This window comes from Micropterus dolomieu, linkage group LG16, assembly GCF_021292245.1.
Source record: "Micropterus dolomieu isolate WLL.071019.BEF.003 ecotype Adirondacks linkage group LG16, ASM2129224v1, whole genome shotgun sequence".
Lineage (NCBI taxonomy): Eukaryota > Metazoa > Chordata > Actinopteri > Centrarchiformes > Centrarchidae > Micropterus > Micropterus dolomieu.
This window is the reverse complement of record NC_060165.1, coordinates 27142-50780: the sequence shown is the minus strand read 5'-3', so window position 1 is coordinate 50780 and position 23639 is coordinate 27142. Positions and strand designations below refer to the sequence as shown.

At 39.2% G+C, this 23639-nt stretch overlaps 1 protein-coding gene across 7 annotated transcripts in view; it reads right to left on the bottom strand.

Annotated features, from left to right (window-relative positions):
• LOC123984887 (pleckstrin homology domain-containing family A member 5-like) overlaps nucleotides 1-23639 on the bottom strand; it is a 165132-nt gene that overhangs the window by 133306 nt on the left and 8187 nt on the right. The window contains exon 4 of one of the 7 annotated variants that reach the window (XM_046072113.1): nucleotides 16180-17263. The exons of the other annotated variants lie outside the window; for them this stretch is intronic. Within the exon in view, the coding sequence (XP_045928069.1) occupies nucleotides 17179-17263 (85 nt within the window). The 3' untranslated portion in view covers nucleotides 16180-17178. Of the gene's footprint in view, nucleotides 1-16179; nucleotides 17264-23639 lie in introns of those variants that run through there. 7 annotated transcript variants of the gene reach the window in all.

The window sequence follows — 23639 nt, the reverse complement described above, 5'->3', positions numbered from 1 at the left end:
GGATGAGGTTGCATACAGAGGGAGAGAAAGTAGAGGAGAGAGGAGCTCAGTGCATCATGGGAAGTCCCCCGGCAGTCTAGGCCTATAGCAGCATAACTAAGGGATGGTTCAGGACTCACCTGAGCCAGCCCTAACTATAAGCTTTATCAAAGAGGAAAGTCGGGGCGGCTGTGGCTCAGGAGGAAGAGCGGGTTGGCTGTTAATCGGAAGGTCGGCGGTTCGATCCCTGGCTGTGTGTGAATGTTAGTTTCTGTTTGAGCACTTAGGCTCAGTGTATGAATGTGTGTGACTGGTGAATGCAGATGTAGTGTAAAAGCGCTTTGAGTGGTCGAAAAGACTAGAAAGGCGCTATACAAGTACGGGGCATTTACATCTTAAGCCTACTCTTAAATGTGGAGATGGTGTCTGCCTCCTGAACCCAAACTGGAACCTGGTTCCACAGGAGAGGAGCTTGATAGCTGAACGCTCTGGCTCCTAGTCTACTTTTGGAGACTCTAGGAACCACAAGTAACCATGCATTCTGGGAGTGCAGTGCTCTGGTGTGTTAGTAAGGTACTATGAGCTCTTTAAGATAAGATGGTGCCTGACCATTAAGAGCTTTGCAGGTAAGAAGAATGAATTTAAATTCTATTCTGGATTTTACTGGAAGCCAATGCAGAGAAGCTAAAACAGGAGAAATGTGATCTCTTTTCCTGGTTCCTGTCAGAACAATTGCTGCAGCATTCTGGATCAGCTGAAGAGTCTTAATGGATTTTTTCGAGTAGCCTGATAATAAGGAATTGCAGTAATCCAGCCTAGAAGTAACAAATGCATGGACTAGTTTTTCTGCATCATTTTTAGACAGGATGTTCCTGATTTTCGCAATATTACGTAGGTGAAAAAAGGCGGTCCTTGAAATTTGCTTAATGTGAGACTTAAACGACATGCCCTGATCAAAGATAACTCCAATATTCCTCACAGTGGTGCTGGAGGCCAGGGCAATGCCATCAAGGGAAACTATATCTTTATAGTCATCACTATTACAGTCATCATCATCATCATAGTCATCATTATCATAGTCATTATGATCATCATAGTCATCATCATCATCATCATAGTCATAATCATCATCATAGTCATCATCATCATCATCATAGTCATAATCATCATCATAGTTATAATCATCATCATAGTCATTATCATCATCAGTCATCATCATGATAGTCATCACCATCATCATAGTCATTATCATCATCAGTCATCATCATCATAGTCATCACCATCATCATAGTCATAATCATCATCATAGTCATAATCATCATCATAGTCATTATCATCATCAGTCATCATCATCATAGTCATCACTATTACAGTCATCATCATCATCATAGTCGTCATTATCATAGTCATTATGATCATCATAGTCATCATCATCATCATCATAGTCATAATCATCATCATAGTCATCATCATCATCATAGTCATCATCATCATCATCATAGTCATTATCATCATCATAGTCATCATCATCATCATAGTCATCATCATCATCATAGTCATTATCATCATCAGTCATCATCATCATAGTCATCACCATCATCATAGTCATAATCATCATCATAGTCATTATCATCATCAGTCATCATCATCATAGTCATCACTATTACAGTCATCATCATCATCATAGTCGTCATTATCATAGTCATTATGATCATCATAGTCATCATCATCATCATCATAGTCATAATCATCATCATAGTCATAATCATCATCATAGTCATCATCATCATCATCATCATAGTCATAATCATCATCATCATCATAGTCATTATCATCATCAGTCATCATCATCATAGTCATCATCATCATCATAGTCATTATCATCATCAGTCATCATCATGATAGTCATCACCATCATCATAGTCATTATCATCATCAGTCATCATCATCATAGTCATAATCATCATCATAGTCATCATCATCATCATAGTCATCATCATCATCATCATAGTCATTATCATCATCATAGTCATAATCATCATCATAGTCATAATCATCATCATAGTCATCATCATCATCATCATAGTCATAATCATCATCATAGTCATCATAGTCATCATCATCATCATCATAGTCATAATCATCATCATAGTCATTATCATCATCAGTCATCATCATGATAGTCATCACCATCATCATAGTCATTATCATCATCAGTCATCATCATCATAGTCATAATCATCATCATAGTCATAATCATCATCATAGTCATCATCATCATCATCATAGTCATAATCATCATCATAGTCATAATCATCATCATAGTCATCATCATCATCATCATAGTCATAATCATCATCATAGTCATTATCATCATCAGTCATCATCATGATAGTCATCACCATCATCATAGTCATTATCATCATCAGTCATCATCATCATAGTCATAATCATCATCATAGTCATCATCATCATCATAGTCATCATCATCATCATAGTCATTATCATCAACATAGTCATCATCATCATCATCATAGTCATAATCATCATCATAGTCATAATCATCATCATAGTCATCATCATCATCATCATAGTCATAATCATCATCATAGTTATAATCATCATCAGTCATCATCATCATAGTCATAATCATCATCATAGTCATAATCATCATCATAGTCATTATCATCATCAGTCATCATCATGATAGTCATCACCATCATCATAGTCATTATCATCATCAGTCATCATCATCATAGTCATAATCATCATCATAGTCATCATCATCATCATAGTCATCATCATCATCATCATAGTCATTATCATCATCATAGTCATCATCATCATCATAGTCATCATCATCATCATAGTCATTATCATCAACATAGTCATTATCATCATCATCATAGTCATAATCATCATCATAGTCATAATCATCATCATAGTCATCATCATCATCATCATAGTCATAATCATCATCATAGTTATAATCATCATCATAGTCATTATCATCATCAATCATTATCATGATAGTCATCACCATCATCATAGTCATTATCATCATCAGTCATCATCATCATAGTCATCACCATCATCATAGTCATAATCATCATCATAGTCATTATCATCATCAGTCATCATCATCATAGTCATCACTATTACAGTCATCATCATCATCATAGTCGTCATTATCATAGTCATTATGATCATCATAGTCATCATCATCATCATCATAGTCATAATCATCATCATAGTCATAATCATCATCATAGTCATCATCATCATCATCATCATAGTCATAATCATCATCATCATCATAGTCATTATCATCATCAGTCATCATCATGATAGTCATCACCATCATCATAGTCATTATCATCATCAGTCATCATCATCATAGTCATAATCATCATCATAGTCATCATCATCATCATCATAGTCATTATCATCATCATAGTCATCATCATCATCATAGTCATCATCATCATCATAGTCATTATCATCAACATAGTCATCATCATCATCATAGTCATTATCATCATCAGTCATAGTCCTTATCATCATCATTATAGTCATCATCATCATCATCCTAGTCATTATCATCATCATCATAGTCATTATCATCATCATAGTCATCATCATCATAGTCATAATCATCATCATAGTCATCATCATCATCATAGTCATCATCATCATCATCATAGTCATTATCATCATCATAGTCATCATCATCATCATAGTCATTATCATCAACATAGTCATCATCATCATCATAGTCATTATCATCATCAGTCATTATCATCATCATAGTCATCACCATCATCATAGTCATAATCATCATCATAGTCATAATCATCATCATAGTCATCATCATCATCATCATCATCATAGTCATAATCATCATCATCATCATAGTCATTATCATCATCAGTCATCATCATGATAGTCATCACCATCATCATAGTCATTATCATCATCAGTCATCATCATCATAGTCATCAGTCATCATCATCATCAGTCATCATCATCATAGTCATCACCATCATCATAGTCATAATCATCATCATAGTCATAATCATCATCATAGTCATCATCACCATCATCATAGTCATTATCATCATCATTATAGTCATCATCATCATCATCCTAGTCATTATCATCATCATCATAGTCATTATCATCATCATAGTCATCATCATCATAGTCATAATCATCATCATAGTCATCATCATCATCATAGTCATCATCATCATCATCATAGTCATTATCATTATCATAGTCATCATCATCATCATAGTCATTATCATCAACATAGTCATCATCATCATCATAGTCATTATCATCATCAGTCATCATCATCATCATAGTCATCACCATCATCATAGTCATAATCATCATCATAGTCATAATCATCATCATAGTCATCATCATCATCATAGTCATCATCATCATCATCATCATAGTCATTATCATCATCATCCTAGTCATTATCATCATCATCATAGTCATTATCATCATCATAGTCATCATCATCATCATAGTAATTATCATCATCATAATCATCATCATAATCATCATCATCATCATCATCATCATCATCATAGTCATCATCATCATCATCATAGTCATCATCATCCTAGTCATTATCATCATCATAGTCATCACCATTACAGTCATCATCATCATCATAGTCATAATCATCATCATAGTCATTATCATCATCATCATAGTCATCACCATCATCATAGTCATAATCATCATCATAGTCATCATCATCATCATAGTCATCATCATCATCATCATAGTCATTATCATCATCATTATAGTCATCATCATCATCATCCTAGTCATTATCATCATCATCATAGTCATTATCATCATCATAGTCATCATCATCATCATAGTCATTATCATCATCATAATCATCATCATAATCATCATCATCATCATCATAGTCATCATCATCATCATCATAGTCATCATCATCCTAGTCATTATCATCATCATAGTCATCACCATTACAGTCATCATCATCATCATAGTCATAATCATCATCATAGTCATTATCATCATCATCATAGTCATCATCATCATCATAGTCATCATCATCATCATAATCATCATCATAGTCATTATCATCATCATAATCGTCATCATCATCATCATAGTCATCATCATCATCATCATAGTCATTATCATCATCATCACAGTCATCATCATCATCATTCTAGTCATTATCATCATCATCATAGTCATTATCATCATCATAGTCATCACTATTACAGTCATCATCATCATCATAGTCATCACCATCATCATCATAGTCATCACCAATACAGTCATCATCATCATAGTCATAATCATCATCATCATAGTCATCACCAATACAGTCATCATCATCATAGTCTTAATCATCATCATCATAGTCATCAACAATACAGTCATCATCATCATAGTCATAATCATCATCAGGGTGCGAATTATACAGTGACAACCGGGTCAAAAACAGGAAACCTTCTTACAAACTTACAAACTTACAAACTTTACAGTTTCCTTGCCTTGTCCTGTCAAAATGTATATCTAAAATAACTAATCCCCCATTTCACTGCTCATGCCTAAACACCAGTGTTGGCTGACAGTTACATAAAATTTGAAATTACACAGTGATAATGAAGTGACAGGAGTGACAGGAATAAGGAGTTAAGTGTATTAAAGCAGCTAGATAGCTAACTACTGACATCATTAACCTGCAGTGTCTCCAGCAGCGTGTGATGCACTGACTGGAGCGAGTGATGTGGGCAAACAAGATGTTAAACTAACGTCAATGTTAGGAAATAGTACGGTCCATTTTAGGGGTGTCGATGTTTTATGTTAAATATAAGGCATGAGTACGGGAAATGTATTGTAATATTTACAATTACAGGTAAGAAAGACATCCCTGAACTGTTGTTTTTGCCTCTTTTGGGGGACCCCCCCCCCCATCATCATCATTTTTTGCAAGTAAAAATACACTGGGTCTAGTCTGGTGGGTTTTAGCGGTATTTTCATTTGCGTGTAGCAATCAGGACACTTTAATAAGGGGACAACCAATTAGTGATTTTCTTTTCAGTGTGGTGCCACGAGATCTGCCTAAAAGGCCTGATGTGACTGGAGTCTGACATGCTCGCAGCTCTTCATGAAAGGTGGGACTTTGGTTTTGGCTGGGCCAGTATTGGGAGGACAAACATCACTATAACCGCTCGTCACATAGCATGATTGGGGTTAGATGTGTGGCCTCATAATTAACTGCATCCTTCTTCAGAGGGTAGCTATTAGGAGGAGTATAATAGCTGCTGCACGGTCAGTTATACAGTTGAGATATCTATAACGACGTGCTGCGGTAAGCGTATTGACTCATTTCCGTTTCCAGTGCTTGTGTGTTGGTAGCATGTTTTGCTGCTCTCACTAAATACCAGTTAAATTTGTTAGATTTGTCATTACAGCAGCTAACTGTCTGCTAAACACCTATGCTTACAGTAGTTCTGCCTAAGCACTCACAGTTCTTTCCATCTTTTAGCGACTCTCGTTAAATATACAGTTGTTTTTGAAAGGTTTTGTAGCTAACGCTACCGTACTTTAGCTTAGCTGTTAGCGACTTTAGCTAAGCAGCAAGCGATGGCTTCTCTCTCTCTCCGTCTCGCTGTCCTGCTCTCTCTTGCTTGGTGTGTCAGATGTTCAGTTACTCCTCTGCCTCCTTTAGCGGTAATGGTATGTGTGACAAGTCTAGCTTATTTGTAGACATGGAGGCGAGGCTCAGTGATTTAGAAGTCCGGCTCCGAACCTTGGTAGATCAGTCGTTAGATACTGTAGCTAGCCAGTCCTAAGTAGCTGGTGGGGACCGACCTGAGTTAGTCTCTGTTAGCCTTCCCTAGCTGGGTGACTGTCCGAAACAGGAATAGTTGTAAGCATTCAAAGCCCACGGGTCACCACCAACCTGTTCACGTTTCTAACAGATTTTCCCCACTCAGCGATTGATTTATTTTGTCTTACTGAAACCTGGCTGGGTGATGGTTCTTTTTGTATTAGTGTACCGAGCACCTGGTCCATACTCTGAATTCTTATCTGAATTTACAGAGTTTTTGTCGACTTTAGTCCTTAAAACGGACAAAGTTATTATTGTAGGGGATTTTAATATTCATGTGGACGTTGAGAATGACAGCTTTAGTACTGCGTTTAATTCTCTATTAGATTCCATTGGCTTCTCTCAGAGTGTTTATAAACCGACTCACTGTTTTAACCGCACCCTCGACCTTGTTCTGCTATGTCTGTCTGATAGTGCTGTAGCTAATAAGGATGTGATTCCATCAGCTCTAAATTCATTATCAAGTCACAAAGTAACAGAATAACTATGCTAATCTCAGTCCCTCCGATCATCTTGTTGATAGTGCTGCAGGCTCGCTGAAAATGACACTTGACTCTGTTGCCCCTCTAAAAAAGAAAATAATAAAACAAAGAAGGTTAGCTCCATGGTATAACACTCTATTGAGCCAAGTATTCCCATAGCTCTCAGCAGTTACGACTTCATGAGCTTCTTTAATGATAAAATTCTAACTACTAGAACAAAATTCACCAAGACCTGCCCTCAACTGGCACCGACTTATCACCAAACTGAGGAACCTTAGAAACAGCTGTAAAACCAGATATATGTTTAGACTACTTTGCTTCCCTCAGTCTTTACCAACTAACTTCAATAATTTCTTCATCTAAACCATCAACCTGCCTCTTAGACCCCATCCCTACTAGGCTGCTTAAAGAAGTTTAGTCAGCTCTTCTTTACAAGATATGATATATGAGGCTGGATTACTGCAATTCCTTATTATCAGGCTGCTCAAAAAAGTCCATTAAGACTCTTCAGCTGATCCAGAATGCTGCAGCTCATGTTCTGACAGGAACCAGGAAAAGAGATCACATTTCATAAATCCTTCTGCTCACCTACAAAGCTCTTAATGGTCAGGCACCATCTTATCTTAAAGAGCTCATAGTACCTTAATACCCCACCAGAGCACAGCGCTCCCAGAATGCACGGTTACTTGTGGTTACTAGAGTCTCCAAAAGTAGACTAGGAGCCAGAGCGTTCAGCTATCAAGCTCCTCTCCTGTGGAACCAGGTTCCAGTTTGGGTTCAGGAAGCACATTTAAGAGTAGGCTCAAGACTTTTTTCTTTGATAAAGCTTATAGTTAGGGCTGACTCAGGTGAGTCCTGAACCATCCTCTAGTATAGCATATGGGTGGTAAAGCAGGACCTGTGACAATAACTTATGTTGCTGTGGGAATCTATTCTATCTATGTCTAATCTATTGCACCGTCGCCACCTCTCTATAATAATAAAAATAATTAGAATAATAACATATACCATGACAATAACTAATTTGGAAAAAAAATATATATACAGTATATATCTATATCTATATAGATATATATACAATATTTTTTCCCCAAACGTCAACAGCTAAATGTGCAACATGAAATAATTGAGTCTATGGCTAAATAATATAACTACTAACTTTCAAATTAGTTCAGTTGAAGTTAATAGATTATTTTTAATGAATAAGAGACAGCAGCAAAGGTCGCTGCCTGTTTAAGACCTGGTGTTCTAACTGTTAAAGAAACAGTTATATTATTCAGGAAATTCAGATCAAACAGCCAGATCAGTCTATTGATAAACTGTAAGAAAAAGTCCAAGACACTTGAGTTGTTTTCTAGCTTTGTATGTGCTGTATTTTTGCAAGATACGGTGAAACAGTGTTCCTGGGGCACTTTTAATAGTTACAGTCACTACCCAGAGATGTTAAAAGGAGAAGTACAATTTATTCCCTTTCCAAAACCTAAAAAAAATCCAGGAAAATGTAGGCTGTCTATTGTTTCTAATGTAATGTTAGTTAGCTAATGCTAGATAACTAATGCTAGCTACTACTTAATGTAACGTTGTAAAGCTATTTAATAATGGTAATAGTGAATAGAGACCTAACCAGCTTTACAGAAGCAGTGTTAATCCTTAATATCATTGTCCTCTTTTTCAATAGTCAATAATAATACAGTGGTTCACTTTTACTCAGATCGGTAGGCTTTAGCGCTTCAAATGCACAATGCAACTGCAAAACTGTCTGCTTCTTTCTGAGATAGATTTGTCCAAAAATTAGACAATATTTCTCCAGGGAGTTCAGTAATAGACTGTGTCTGCACCGTGATAACAGCACAGCCGCAGCAGCAGCATGTGTGTGTTGGAGAGAGACGCACGCTAAGAGAACGGTTGAATTTAATATGTTAATATGGAAATAAATCGATTTAAGGATTTAGGTATTTACTGCATCTAATCTTATCAGTTGTTAAACTGTGCAAAACGAGGAAACAAGGCAAATAAATTTGCCAATATAGGGTTCCCTTCTAGACAGCAGTGTGTGTGCGTGTGTGCTTTGTAATGGTGTAGCCCAAGGGTCCATAATAACAGCCTGCATTAGGGCCCGGTGTTACTACCTTACGCCAATGACTTCAACTCTGAAAGCGGGCGCGTGTGTGCATGAGACGACAACGGCCGCGAAAGTTTTTTAGGCTACGCACATAGCCATGCATTTATACTTGGGTGTCGGTGTGTCCATCGTTCTGCAATTACAGCCCCAAGCGCTAGTTAGCGGTAGTGCTATAGCGTCCACTGTGTTGACTTTTGCCAACCGAGCAGGCTAACTTCCACTTAAGCCCTTCTCTAACGTGAACGGGGGTAAAATTGTCTACGTGTGGCTGGTATAGACTTTTCAAATGTTGGATGGATGGACCATATTCTGATTTTGCTCGGGTTTTGACTGTCAAATATATTGGTCCACCAATGTTACAGTCGCTGTTTTGGCCATTAGTAAAAGTTACTTCAAAGCATGGGGCATTTCCTGTCGGCTCAGAGGCATTGCGAGGCTACCCAGCCGACCAATCACAGTGCTTAAGGTCCACGTCATCTTGACGGGTAGTTACATTTTTGAGGAGGTGTGGGGCGGCTGTGGCTCAGGAGGTAGAGCGGGTTGGCTGTTAATCGGAAGGTCGGCGGTTCGCTCCCCCTGGTTGCGTGTCGAAGTGTCCTTGGGCAAGATACTGAACCCCGATTTGCCCCTGGCGGCTATTCCGCCAGTGTATGAATGAGTGTGAATGTTAGTTTCCGTTTGAGCACTTAGGCTCAGTGTATGAATGTGTGTGACTGGTGAATGCAGATGTAGTGTAAAAGCGCTTTGAGTGGTCGAAAAGACTAGAAAGGCGCTATACAAGTACGGAGCATTTACATTTACCTCCGGCTACGCCGTAGGTGACGGCTTAGGGTAGGAGGCTACGCAGAGGCTACGCCATCGATTCGACGCAGAAGTATAAATTGCACATAACACCACTCTCTCCCCATGAGTCCAAGCATCACTGGCAATAGCGGCCGGAGTTTATTTCTATAATTTTCAGTTGCTGTGCTGCTTTAGCAGATGCTTTAATAAATTCAATTCACTTTTTGCTGGTCGCACAAAGTTTACAACGGACAATGTTCTTTGCATCTTAGACTGTGAGACAATAATGGCAGTATCTACTTACAGCTATGGAAAAACCTCTCCCTTGTTCTTTATTCTTCATTTAGCTTTAAAGACTGTTCATTTCGGGGACAGGTCGCTGCTGAGTAGGCCTACCTGCTGACTTAAACACTATATGGTCCGGTGCCCTGACCTGCAGTCATTCACGTCAGGAATGGTGCGTTCAGTAAGGCAGCGTTACTTGGAATAGCAACTGTAATAATAATAATGTTGGAAATAGTAATTACACTACTCTTTAACGTGAAAGGTAATTATTACCGCTCAACACATTACGTAACACTGATGCACGAGAGCGACTGGGGTACACACTGCTCAAGCATGGAATTGGTCAGCTGAAAGCAAACAAATATCCTTGTTGATACTTGGAAAGGGAAAAAAAGTCTGTAGATGCCCTCAAAGCCTCTCCATTTCACTCATGCAGCTCCTGTAACCCCTGACCCCCGTTTTGTTTTTTTTTACAGATCTGCATGATTCACGAGGGTCAGACTTTCAGGTCAGAAAATCCGGAATCCAGAATTAATCTGGAAAAATCACATCCCTGATTCAGTCTGTACCAACATTACCTTTACCTTTAGTCTGTACCTCTGTATGTAGGCTATATTGTTTAGGCTGCTCTTTTATGAAAAGCGCTGTGAGATAACTGTTGTTGTGATTTGGCGCTATATAAATAAAATTGAAATTGAATTGAAATTGATGGTTTAGTGCATAGTGCTTGCTCTTGGTGGGAATTGTTGGGTTTCTGTAATAATAATGGTCTAGACCTGCTCTTTTATGAAAAGCGCTATGAGATATCTGTTGTTATGACTTGGCGCTATATAGGACGATATGGCCAAAAATGTTATCACGATAAACAGTTTCATATCTTTTGATATCAATTATTATCACGAAAAGTATGAAATCATTATTTCTTTCAAGTTTAAAGGCTGATTTCTGCTCCTGAGTAAAAGTTGAAAAAACCTGATGGTTAATTGTGGTCTTAACTTTTCTTAATGGTCAACACTTGATGCCAAACAGTGTATCACTTCACAAATCTAAGGTAGAACAACAACTCTTTTTCAACAAATATGCAAGTAAAATCAAGTAAAAGCTTTTTTCAGTAATTATTCCTCCACAAAATAAACTTCTTAATAAAAAAATAAGTCCTAATTTGTGTATGATTCAAGTGAATAAAGTCAAAGTTATATTGTTATTGAAAAAAATTATATTGCAATAATTATTGTTATTGTTTTATTGTCCAGCCGTAGCGCTATATAAATAAAATTGAATTGAATATTATGACAATTAGCCCCCCCACGATCTGTCTATTCTGCTGGGTTGCAGGTTACAGCAGGATTCACTCTGGTGAGTCAGTACACATTAGCAAGGAGACCAGAGTTATTGATTTCCTTGTAAATATTAATAGTGAATATTCAGGGCACAGAATCCTCCAAATATGGTCTGGAAAAGCAGAGAAATACAGGATATCTCTATCTAAAGGATACCCAGCAAACATAAACTTTCAAATGACACAAATAACTTGTCAATACTGGTTCAGAATCAGAATCAGAAAAAGCTTTTTTGTCAAGTAGTGTTTTACACATACAAGGAATTTGCTGTGGTGATAAGGTGCTACAGGTAGAAAAACATACAGTCAATATTACAATACATACAGAATAATAAAAGAATAGAGAAAGATAATACAACTATTTGCAGAGAAAAGACGTGTTGCAATGGAAGAGAGTATTGTGTTCATAAATATAAATTGCAACAACAAAGAGTTACAATTAAAACAAATATGTGCAGTGTGCCAGGTTTGTGCATGTGCAGAGACAGTTGTACTATTTTTAAAAGGGGGGAGTGTCAGTGGGGGACCTGGTCTTGTTAAAGGGGCTAGCTGCAGATGGGAAGAAGCTGCAGGCAAGAGGTTTTGGTCCTGATGGACTACAGCCTCCTGCCAGAGGGTAGAGTCTGAAACAGTTTGTGTCCAGGGTGGGAGGAGTCAGCTGCAATCTTTCCTGCTCGGCTCAGAGTCCTGGAGTGATGGAAGATTGCAGCCAATCACCTTCTCTGCAGAGCGAATGATGCGCTGCAGCCTGCCCTTGTCCCTGGTGGTGGCAGCAGCCTATCAGATGGTGATGGAGGAGGTGAGGATGGACTCAATGATGGCGGTGTAGAAGTGCACCATCATTGTCTTTGGTAGGCTGAACTTCTTCAGCTGCTGCAGGAAGTACATCCTCTGCTGGGCCTTCTTGGTGAGGGAGGTGATGTTTGGCTCCCACTTGAGGTCCTGGGAGATGATGGTGCCCAGGAAGTGGAAGGAGTCCACAGTGGTGAAATGGGAGTCACACAGGATGATGGGAGAGGGTGGGGCTGTGGTCTTTCTAAAATCCACGACCATCTCCACTGTCTTCAGAGTGTTGAGCTCCAGACTGTTCTGGCTGCACCGGGTCACCAGATGGTCGATCTCCCACCTGTAGGCGGACTCATCCCCACCAGAGATGAGCCCAATGAGGGTGGTGTCATCCGCAAACTTCAGTAGTTTGACAGACTGATGACTGGTGGTGCAGCTGTTGGTGTACAGGGAGAAGAGAAGGGGGAAAGAAAGCAGCCAGTGCTGATGGTCCTGGAATCAGAGAGATGTTTTTCCAGCTTCACGTCCTGCTTTCTGTCCGTCAGGAACGCTCAGATGGGAGAGCTTGTCCTGCAGCAGGATGATGGTGTCTCAACTTGCCTAAGGAGCTGCTGATCCACTTATACACAGCCATCATCCAGTCTGTTCTCTGCACCTCCATCACTGTCTGGTTTGGATCTGCCACCAAAAAGGACAGGGACAGACTCCAACGGACAGTCATGACTGCAGAAATCATCGGTGCCAACCTGCCCTCCATTCAGCACTTATACATTTCCAGCGTCAGGAAACATCACTGCAGATCCATCTCACCCCGGACACCAACATGTTCCAGCTCCTCCCCTCTGGTAGGCGCTACACAGCACTGTACGCCAAAACCAACAGACTCAGGAACAGTTTCTTCCCACAAGCCATCACTCTGATGAACAGCTGATTTCTGACTCACAGTGTCAGGAACAATTCCTGTGCAATAACCCAGTAACTCGGTCTCTAATCAGCCACCTGTTTACTGGTTTCCACTTATTATTTATTTATTCACCATTCTCTATTTCAGTGCTGTTCATACTATGTCATATTGTATATACTGTATACCAATACACCTACCTCAGGTCATAGGTCTTATTTATTTTTTCCAGCATCCTTTGCACTATCATCACACTGTGTACATGTGTACATGTATGCATGTATGTGTACCTGTATATCATATCCACGTTCAACATGTACATAATGAGAATAGTTTACTCTTGCATCCTTTGCACTCTGATTACTGCACTATTTGTCAATATGTCTATATTGTTTTGTTCATAGTGTGTATATTAGTGTCGTCTGTTCTGTAGTTTGTGTCTGATTTTATTTCATTATTATTATATTATTTTATTATTGTATAAGTAAGCACATCGTGAGCAATGTACAATCCTGAGTCAAATTCCTTGTATGTGTACACATATCTGGCAATAAAACTGATTCTGATTCTGATTGATGCAGTGTGCAGCGTATGGTCTGAGCACTGACAGGCTGACACCCCTCCCCTTCAACCTCGGCAGCAATGCTGGCAGCACTCGTACGTCTATTTCCCAAAGACAACCTCTGGATATGACGCTGAGCATGTGCACTCAACTTCTTTGGTTGACCATGGCGAGGACCGTTCTGAGAGGAACCTGACCTGTTGAACTGCTGTATGGTCTTGGCCACCGTGCTGCAGCTCAGTTTCAGGGTCTTGGCAATCTTCTCATAGCCTAGGCAATCTTTATGTAGAGCAACAATTCTTTTTTTTCAGATCCTCAGAGAGTTCTTTGCTATGAGGTGCCAGTTGAACTTCCAGTGACCAGTATGAGGGTGTGTGAGAGCGATAACACCAAATTTAACACATCTGCTCCCCATTCACACCTGAGACGTTTTAACACTAACAAATCACATGATACTTAGGGGTGTACTCACTTTTGTTGCCAGCGGTTTAGACATTAATGGCTGTGTGATGTGTTATTTTGAGGGGACAGCAAATTTACACTGTTATACAAGCTGTACACTCACTACTTTACATTGTAGCAAAGTGTAATTTCTTCAGTGTTGTCACATAAAAAGATAGAATCAAATATTTACAAAAATATGAGGGGCGTACTCACTTTTGTGAGATACTGTATATGGAGACTTTGGGAGCTCGACTAGAAAAATAACCTTCCAGAAATGTTAAGCAAGGTGGTAATGGTTAAAAGATTTACTTTTCAATGCAATGTGTTGAAGTAAAGATACACACTTGCCAGCCGCTCCAGTGGAGTGATATCGGAAAATGTTTCAGCAAATTCAAACAACAACAGTAAATGTTTTGGTTTCAATGTCACAAGATCTCCTTTCTGAAAGTGGTACTTAACAGCGAACAAGAACATACAGAAACCAATTTCTAACAGAACACAGATTCTATCCGACGAAGGTTAAAGTCAAGGGCAACTGGACTTGGTTGAAGATACTGGAAGACGTTTCGTCCCTCATCCAAAGGACTTCTTCAGTTCTGACTGACTGGCAGGAAAACTCAGCTATTTAACCCCTGTGGGGTCGTTTGCCAGGATCGTCGATACTGCTAGGAACAGGTCGTTAGGAACAGTAGGTATTGGAATACCCAATACCTACTGTTCGCTTCACACCACCCACTGGAGCAGCTAGGGGGTCATGAGAACACTGCACCACAGAGCGGAAACCATACCAACAAGCGCCCAAGCGCCCAGAGGTATGCTCCCTGTCTGGACACCTTCAAAAAACTCCTAAAAACCCACCTCTTCACAAAGGCATTCAACCCTGAACGACTTTTTGTTGCTCTGTCTCTGCAATTATGTGTAAAGCATCCTTGGGTCTCGTGAAAGGTGCTATATAAATATAAGTTATTATTATTATTATTATTATGCGCTGAAACTCTGTCGGGAGATGCAACAGTGAGAAAAGTATAAATCCGGTAATACAGACACGGTGAATATTTTACAAGCACAAACCCGGTAAAGCAAAGCTTTACACACCGGGTTTAGTATAAGCATAAATCTTTTTTTTAAGCTATGAGTACAGGAAAGGAGTCCATTAGCCACTACACTATGGCTCAGGAGGTAGAGCGGGTTGGCCGTTAATCGGAAGGTCAGCGGTTCAATCCCTGGCTCCCCCTGGTTGCGTGTCGAAGTGTCCTTGGGCAAGATACTGAACCCCGATTTGCCCCTGGCGGCTGTTCCGCCAGTGTATGAATGTGTGTGAATGTTAGTTTCCGTTTGAGCACTTAGGCTCAGTGTATGAATGTGTATGACTGGTGAATGCAGATGTACTGTAAAAGCGCTTTGAGTGGTCGAAAAGACTAGAAAGGCGCTATACAAGTACGGAGCATTTACATTTACATTCACTAATAAATGCTCTGTAACATGTTCAAGTTCTTTATTCTTCATTGTCCCACCAGGGGAAATTTGATTTGCAATAGGGTTAAAACAAACATACATGAGGCATAAACAAAGATAAGAACAGTCGTTATAAACAACTTCTTTTGTTTGTCTAAAAGTACTCAAAAAGTTGAAATGGTAGCCTCAAGAATCATTCTGAGCAGCAGCTCAAGCTCAGTGCAAATTTAGGCATTAATTGCCGTGGGTACAAAGGAAAATTTGTATCTGTTAGTTTTTATTTTGGGCAATCTGTATCTTCGCCCAGAGGGGAGAAATTCCTCCAAGAGAGGGTGGTCAGAGCTGCTGTGATAGTCTGAGCCTTACGTATAACTTGTCTTTTTTAGATGTCTGCTAAGGAAAGCTGTTTAGTTCCAATTATTTTGCTGGCTACCTTAACAATGTTAGACAGTTTATTTTTGCTTTGCACTGTAAGATTCCCATACCAGGCTATGAAACAAAAAGTTAAAATTGATTCAATAAAACATTTATAAAATAGAGTCATCAAAGTTTTGTCCACATTAAAAGTATTCAGTCTGTGCAGAAAATGAAGCCTCAGAAGTGTTAAGGTCAAAGTTCAAGTTTTTGTCAATAGCTGTTCCTAGGTACTTGTAACACTCCACTGTCTCAATAGGTGAGCCCTTGCTTATTGTTGGAGAGGTTGAGTGGGGAGTTTTCCTGAAGTCTATGACCATGTTTTTAGTTTTAAGGTAATTTAACTTTAAGAAGTGGTGGTCACACCGATCAACAAGTTGTTCGATCCTGGAGCAGACTGACTAAAACTGTGTCGGGGGGCCTAAATGTTGAAAAATCCAGTACCCATTTTACTATACCTGGATCAAGGTTAAAAGTGGACACAAGTTTCTTTACTAAGAGGTGTGGTTGAATTGTGTTAAATGCTGATGAAAAATCAACAAATAAAAGCCTTGCATGGGTTTTTCCCCTTCAAGATGCTTATAAAGAAGATTGAGTAAGGCAGTAGTAGCATCGTCTACTCCTCCATTAACCTGGTATGAAAATTGCATTGGGTCAAACATGCCGTGAACCTTATCAGACAGGATTTGCTTGATCAAAGGTCTTCATCCCTCTTGATGTTAGGGCTACAGGCCTAAGGTCATTAACCTCTTTTGGGTATCCGTTCGTGGCCACAGGTACAACCACAGATTCCTTCCACAGTGTTGGGACCTTATGTTGGGAAAGTGACATGTTAAAAAGATTTGAAAAAATGTCACGTAATTGATCTGCATAGACTTTTATAAATGTACCAGTTATCCAGTCAGGGCCAGGGCTCTTTCTGGCATAAGGTCAAGCTAATAATGTATTTAAAAAAAGGTGGGAGTGCACTGCTGGAAAGGAAAGGGTGCTCTGGATTTATAACACAAGACAAAACGAGTGTCACTGCAAAATAGCATGCAGCACAATAATCATTTTATTTAGATTACCTTTTTTTATAATCATTGGAAGCCAAAATCAAAATCGTGATTAAAATTTGATTAATTGCACAGTCCTAATGTGCTGCGTTGACAGCAAAATGAGTGCAAAAATTGTTAGTTTTAAACACGTATGGTGTTTCATAATGGAAGACAACTGGGACATGCCAAGCCATGGCAAGACAGTGACTCTATGATGACCTAATCTAACACATACAAAAGTAACTAAAATATTTTATAGTCTCATCTCAGCAGTACAGTGTGACCAGTACAGTTGAAATGTGAGGTTTGTCTGAGGGTCTTTACAACTCCAGGAATAATCCGTAATGTCAAGTACAGCCATTGTCACAGGTTCTGTTTCTGTTTCCATTAAACAATCCCCCACTTTGGGGCAAAGTTCCTGAACCAAAATTTCAGACTGTTGACTGTTAGGTGGAGGTCTCCAGTGACAGTGAAGTCTGACACTTTGAATGCCCAAACATTTACCCTGACGTCTTCTACAGAGGATTTACAAAACTAGAACGATGTCACTGTACCTTTGCAAAACTGCAATATGAAACACTGAGAAACAACAATGAATATTCTGACAACACAAGGGAAACACAAACATGGGTTAGGGCTAGTGTTCAAGCAAACCACTGTTGGTTTGGTTTTATGATGAGTTCAACCATAGGCTCCAACGCATATACTAATTGACTTCCATCCCAGCCAAAAACACATTAACAACCAAATATTAAGTTACATGTTCCCAAGTTAGGAATAAAATCCATCTCTGTGCTTTGCTTGTCTTGCCATTATTCATGTCTGAAGTAAAAGCTTGCCAGCTTTCTCAATCACCGCATGCGATTACTGAAAATGTCGTTGAGCTTTTGTCAGACATCACTAACCTCCCTCAGCTGTGCTCATCATGCATTGAAACAGTCTTCCCCATCTCTCCTGCTATAAATCAGTTCCTAACTCCTGCACCCACTGAGCCCTGAACACAGAGCTGGAAACACACCAGCCGATGACTGGGAGGTGTTTCTGAGTAGGTGTGTTTCCTTAGCGGAATAATAAGTGATTTGGTGCAAATAGCAGCCAAAATCTAATCCCATCCAATCAAATATTTTCAGGATGTCACTACGCAAGCAAAGTGTGTCAAAATGGATCGCACAGTGTGAGTGTGAGAGCAGCTAGCTCACTTTGATGGCTTAAAATATACTCACGCATACAGGAAAAAAGTCAGAGGTGAGGTCAACACACGCACACACACATATCAGATTCAGAGGATAGATGTAATAAGTGTAAGAGCGTGCACACACGCAGACACACACACAGAGGGGAAATAGGGAGGGCAAGACTGAGAGAGAGATGTCAAAAGAGAAGTAGCAGAGAAAATTCTCCTGGGATTCGCAACTTGAGAGGAAAGGAGGGCAGGGTGGCTCACACTCCAAACACAAACACACACACACACAGAGCTGAAAAAAAAGGAATAAACACAAAGGTTATTATTTTATTGACATGGGCAAGAAAAAAAAATAAAAATAAACCTTACTGTACAAAAACAATTATTACTTTTTACAGATTATGTTACTTGAAAGGGGGATGCTGTGATTTAATATTGCACTCCATTAAGTTGTGGGACTGAAGATTCAAAATGAAAATGGTCAGGCTCCTACATTTGAAATTTACAACTTGATAGTAGTGTCATTTGTTATTTTGACTTTTAAATACTTTCACATCAACATCCGATTGGTAATTACGACTGGCAAAGATTTTTCTGAAATATGTGATGCAACTTGGCGCTTAATTATACAAAGTTCAAAGGGCTATTGTGGCCAACATCTACATGGAAAAAGTAGAAAGCAGAGCCCTGAACTCCTTCAGAGGAACAGCACCGAGCCACCGGACCAAACGCAAATTTAATCCACGCAACGCTTTCCTCGCGGGGGATTTATTTTTGGTGCCAAAATAACTACAATATGATGCAGATTTGTTAAACATGTGAATTCATGCTCTGTCAGATCTGTCAGCAGGACAACAACTTCTAAAATGTTTGTTTTCTGACAGGAGTTCAGATCGATCAGGGCTATGCTACGCTAACTTGATCACAGTAAAGTACAACAACAGCTGGAATAAAGTTACATACACATGTTTTCTGAACTCACCAGGTAGGTCAACCTCCTCGCTTTCTTTTCTCAAAGCAATGTCCAGTTTTGTCCGTTTTTTATATAAATATGAACTAGTAGTCCAACAGAGCTCAACGTGCCAAACGACGCTAACAACACTGGAACCGGATGTGCATGGAAGCTAGCTGCTGAGAAGATAAATCAACATTGTAATCCCGAAAACTAAAAAAAGTAAAAAGCTAATTTAATAAAAGCTGTTTACTCCGAGCTCCTCCCGTGAGCAAACGGCGTAGTTGTCAGAGCAGAGTCCAGACCGACTACGTCTGTTTATTGCTCCCTGCTACTCTCTCCCAAGTTTAGCAGCTCTCCTCCGGCCAGCAGATTTTCAATCACCCACTCTGCCTGGCCCTCTCCACAAAACGCTCTGAAGCCGTCGCTAACGTATGGACAATCTCAACACTGATAGGCTATCGCGACTAAGCGTCATGCGACTTTCTCGCTTGAGTTGCCTTTGCCTTGCCTTCGTGTCGCCTTGCGCCGCTCTACGTGTCTTTGCATTGACTCACCACATTGAATGCTCGCTTCACTTTTGGTCTGAAAGCACCATTACACTTGGTTTGAGAGTCTGGGGGATGTGCTGACTTACAGTAGTGTTGTCACGATACTGGAATTTCTAACTTCGATACAATACCTTGAAAAATATCGATATTCAATACTATTTTCAATTCCACCGGGGAAAATTTACACAACATTGATTAAATTACTGAATATAATTACTGAATTATCTTAACAACTTATCTTAGTAAGTAAAGTTAATAGTAAAATGGGGGTGATGGTACAGTGGATAAGACACATGCCTTGGGTATGACACCAATATGTCCCTGAGCAAGACACTTAACCCCTAGTTGCTCCAGAGGTGTGCGACCTCTGACATGTATAGCAATTGTAAGTGACTTTGGATAAAAACGTCAGCTAACTTTACTTCTGATCTTATTCAAAGTATTTCCTTTCAGCTGAAACTCTGAGATTCCTCAGGTCTGATAGCTCTGAGGGGGATTAGATTACTTTTGAGAATTCTGTCAAGAAGAAAGTGCTATGAGTGACAGGAGGTGGGGCTGTGTGTGCGCTGCAGCGGTGTGAGTATCAGCTCGCTGTCGAGAGAACAGAAGCGAAGCGCATTTTCATGATTGATACGGTGGAAAATGAATATTAAAACCGTTTGAAATATTCAGAATCGATATGTATCAAATAAAAAAAAATCAAGATTTTTGACAACTTACAGTTTTTTTATAAGTGAAAAACAGGTTACAGTTACAGAATTCCTTATAGCAACGCAGTGTTCTAAGCAGCCTGATTGAACGCAGCAGGTGATAAAACATTCATTATAACCACGAGAGACTTGAGGCTCGACTTGGACTCTAGCTCAAAGACGTGAATATCTCTAGCCTAATGTGCCAATGCCAACGACGACCATTCAGGCTTGACCTCAGGTAATGCTTATGACCACAACAGCCAGCAGCACTAACAAACCAAGCTGTATCTATCTCCTACACAACAACCCCACAGAGGTTAAATAACTGGGACTCCCTGCCAGACAGAACTGAAGAAGCCTCTTGCATGAGAGGCGAAAGGTCTCTTCTGAGTATTTTTTGTTCATGAATAACTCACTGTGTTTCAGTTGAAATATAGCAATATACATCACAGAAAAAATGTCTTCTTCATTTGGGGATGCACAGTTGTGTTGTAGCCATCTGGAGGGTCATAATATATTGCAATTACTGTTGTGTATCTTTGTTTGATCACTTGACCATCAACTAGGGCTGGACCAGCCAACAGCATAATGAACACATTTAAATAATTCTATTAGAAGAAGAACATTTAGTGGGCTATAATACTAATATAAGTTAAAAGCAAATTTTTGTTTGTTGTGTTATAATGTTGTTTTAGTCCAGCTAACGTTACCGGAAATAGCGCTCATCTCTTCTGCTCTTCCTGTACCCCCGCCTAGCTAAACTATTCCCATATTCTGGTCTGGACAGTCACAGTCTGGACTCTCAGCTACCCCTCTCAACCCCTCACTCATGTCACTGACAGCCTGCTTATCAACAGATGTTTAAACAATTGGTGTAATGCTAACGCTGACCCCACTCTGCTGCGGCGAAGCTTCGATTATTCGCTGTTTATTACTATGGAAGCTGTTAGTAGTAGATAGTAAGTAGAAATTACATCCTGGTCAGCCTTACCATCAATGTTGTCTTTTTAGTCAAATAATGTTTTGGTAGTTTTGATATACTTAATAAAGTTTTAGTGTGGATGCTCTCATTTTTTCCTTTATAATATCTGTTATTCTGCAACTGGAATGTAAATAGGATGGGATGTGCACTGCACACAGCTGCCTTTCTACATCTTCAAAAAACAAAAACAAATTAAAAACCCGACAACACCACTGTGGCAACTGCAAAGCCATGTGACAGAAATACAAATATACAGTAGCAGGGATGTCCCTATTTGTACCAGATATAATAACCAGGGATATCATACAAACTGTCATCAGAATCCACTACTGCACACATTCCTGAAACCCACATATGCGGGGAAAACATAAAATCTACAGCACAGAGGCCCACTGGGACTTTATGCTGAGAGAATGAGAGAAATGATGAGAGACACTGAAAGAACAGAGAGCCCAACACACAAAAGGAATGCCACAGTTCTTGTAGACTATACGGTCGATGACCAATTAAAGAACACACCGGAATAAATTAAAGCAGAAACATAACAAATGCTAAAGCTTCTATTAGGGCTGGGCAATAAAACAATAATTATCTCAATATAATTTTCCTCACTAACAGTATAAGAAATGATCAATAAATGTTTGATTTAATTAATTTGAGTCACGATATTTATTGTGTTGAGGAAAAGCGACGAAAAAAAAGATTTTACTTAATTTTACTCTATGCATTTTTTGAAGAAAGAATTTATCATAATTGTTTTGAATTCCATCTTAGACTGGTGAAGTGATCCACTGTCTGGCATCAAGTGTCAAAGAATAGTTTAAAACCACAATGAAACATCTGGTTTCTTCAACTTCCAGGAGCAAAAATCTGCCTTTACTCACTCAACTCCTTCTGCTATAACATCACAACAACAGCAAGTCTGGGTGAACTACACAGTAAGCTGAATGTCCGTGGGCGAGTCATTAAACATTACCTGACATGGTTGGAACTGCTGGTATAGTGTTGTGTTTCTCAACAGACTTCTCTCTTTGGTATGTGCTCCTCATTTTTGATTGCATTGTCTGATTAAAGTTCTGAGTAAACTTCACTCTCCTCCACGTTTGTTTATTCTGAATGCAGATTTCTTCTCCACAACACCAGCATGTGTGGAAGAATGGACCGCAAAGTGAATTTCAAGTTGGATATTTGGCAGACTTCTGTTAACATAACTTCACTGTGGTGCAAACAGTACAAACTGCTGTTCCCTCACCAAAATATTACAGTGAAGTATGGAATTGGTGAAACAACTAAATAAACGATAGAGCATAAGAGATGTTTGCCTATCGTCAAACAATAGATACCGTCATATCGCACAGCCATAATTTGACATTTATCGTGATAATTATCAATATCAAATGATATGAAATTTTATATTCTGATAACATTTTTGGCCATATGGCCCAGCCCCAGCTTCTCTACAGAGTACAAGTGCTCAAGAATGGTTTGTCACTGTGTATTCATTCAGCCAACACAACTCATCCATAAAGACTCCCAATTCTGCATCTTATCATCACCCACTGCTACTGCAACAACTGCAGCACCATACATGTTCAGTTGCACTGAGTGGGTGTCATGTTGTACAAAACTATAATCTTTCAAATCAATGTCTAATAAACGCTTGCTACTTGATTCTGATGGTGAAATATCAAACCAACTCAACTTTTTCCCTTGTATTTATGAGCAACAGTACAATGCAATAATACAAAGTTTAATAACTGCATAACATTATAACACTAACACAGCACCA